The sequence below is a fragment of the Vicia villosa genome, linkage group LG1, assembly GCF_029867415.1.
Source record: "Vicia villosa cultivar HV-30 ecotype Madison, WI linkage group LG1, Vvil1.0, whole genome shotgun sequence".
In the NCBI taxonomy this organism is placed as follows: Eukaryota; Viridiplantae; Streptophyta; class Magnoliopsida; order Fabales; family Fabaceae; genus Vicia; species Vicia villosa.
In genome coordinates, this window is record NC_081180.1 from 170,207,207 (window position 1) to 170,208,903 (window position 1,697).

The 1,697-nt window shown below is 39.5% G+C and overlaps 1 protein-coding gene across 1 annotated transcript; it reads right to left on the bottom strand.

The window, feature by feature from the left end:
* Window positions 1-648: 648 nt before the first annotated feature.
* On the bottom strand, window positions 649-1,152 carry LOC131659359 (uncharacterized). The gene has a single exon (XM_058928568.1). It carries the CDS (start codon window positions 1,150-1,152, stop codon window positions 649-651), a length of 504 nt encoding a protein of 167 aa, XP_058784551.1.
* Between the last annotated feature and the right edge of the window lie 545 nt (window positions 1,153-1,697).

Below are 1,697 nucleotides of genomic sequence, written 5' to 3' on the forward strand. Positions count from 1 at the left end.
TTCATCCACTAGCTATCAATCCTGGATTTATCCACCAACTATCTGTCACTCTATAACATAATGGTACATCAGAAAACTAATAATAATGCTAAAACAAAACAAAAACAAAACCAGGAACAATGCATAAAATGAAAGAGAACCCCCCCACACCTGAACTAAACATTGATCTCAATGTTTTAGCCCAACTACGGAGAGGACTCACAGAGGGTACAACAACTCCAGCTGTCGCTTTCTAGCTTCCACCAGAGAGATCCCCTTTTTATTACCTGAAATAAAACAAAACAAAAGGAGAACTACATTGTTAAAAGCGTGGGTTGCCTCCCACGAAGCACTTTGTTTAACGTTGTTTGGCTCAACGGTCCATCCCCATTAGGGAGGGTACCTCCTCTTCCACACTTTGTTGTCTTTCCTCTCTGCAATCAAGAATTCATCAGGCTCAAAAGTCGGAGCTACTTTGTGCTTCATGCCTCTTCCAACCTTCTCATCTTTTCTCGTCTTCACACTCGGAGTGAACTTAGGAATGATAGCTTTATAGGATACCTTCGAAGCAACTATGGTTGAGACTTTTTCTGGAATTGGTGTTTGACTCTTTATTCCTTCTTCAAGTTTGATCATGCCAACTGAAGGTTGATTTCCTTTTCCTTCACTCTACTTCTTGATGCCAGACACTTTAAAAGTTACCTCCACATCAAAATACTTCATGGTCAGAGTGCCTTTTTCAATATCAATGTTTGATCGACTAGTAAGCAAGAATGGTCGACCAAGAATAATAGGTGTCTCTTCATCTTCCGAAATATCCATTACCTCAAAATCCACTAGAAAAATGAATCTCTCAATTTCCACCAACACGTCTTCAGCTACCCCACAAAATTTCTTAATATTGTGATCAGCAAATTTCAGCTTTGTTCCTTTTTCCATCACTGTTCCAATATCCAGCTTCTTGAAGAGAGATAACGGCATTAAACTCACACCACTTGAATCGATTAAAATCTTTGGGAAAGTTATGTCTTTGATGGTGCATGGTATCGCCACCGGTCCAGGATCTTTCTTCTTAATTGGGATTCTCCTTTCTGGTGAGATTCTACCGCACTTTTCAGTTACACCCTTAGGTTCATCTTCCGTTGATTTCTTTTTGGCAATCACCTCTTTCATAAATTTCTTGTACAACGGCATTTGCTCAAGTGCTTCGAAGAAGGGTACGTTGACTTCCAACTTCTTGAACAAAGTTGCAAATTTCTCAAAATCTTTCTCTCGTGAATAATTTTTTGCCACTCTAGTAGGGAATGGCAGCTTGGTAATCGGTTCAGCCTTTTTTATTTTTCTCTTCATGTGGCTTTACCGATGGCACAACGTCTTTAGGATTTTTCTTATTTCCCTCACTTTCAAATCCACCTCTATGACGACGTCGTCATCATTTTCCTTTACCTCTTTAGATCTGTAGCGGGGAAAATCTGAGATCGAAGCCATAGGATTGACTCGACTCAATATTTCAGTGAAAGTCGCCACCGCGCTTTATTATTTCCAAAGGAAAAGGGAAAAGATCGAAGAAAACCCAAAGTTTGTTTTTAAAATAAACAAAGATCTTAGGTACGGGTGTTGATTATACGAGGGGAAGGTTTTAAGAACCCCTCATATCTGTGGTACTCCACAGGAACCTTTTTGAAAATCTATGTCGTGTGTGCTAAAAAAAGGGTTTG

What these genes read in the sequence shown, in the direction of transcription:
- LOC131659359 (XM_058928568.1), bottom strand. Translation starts at nt 1,152, where the DNA reads ATGAAAGAGGTGATTGCCAAAAAGAAATCAACGGAAGATGAACCTAAG.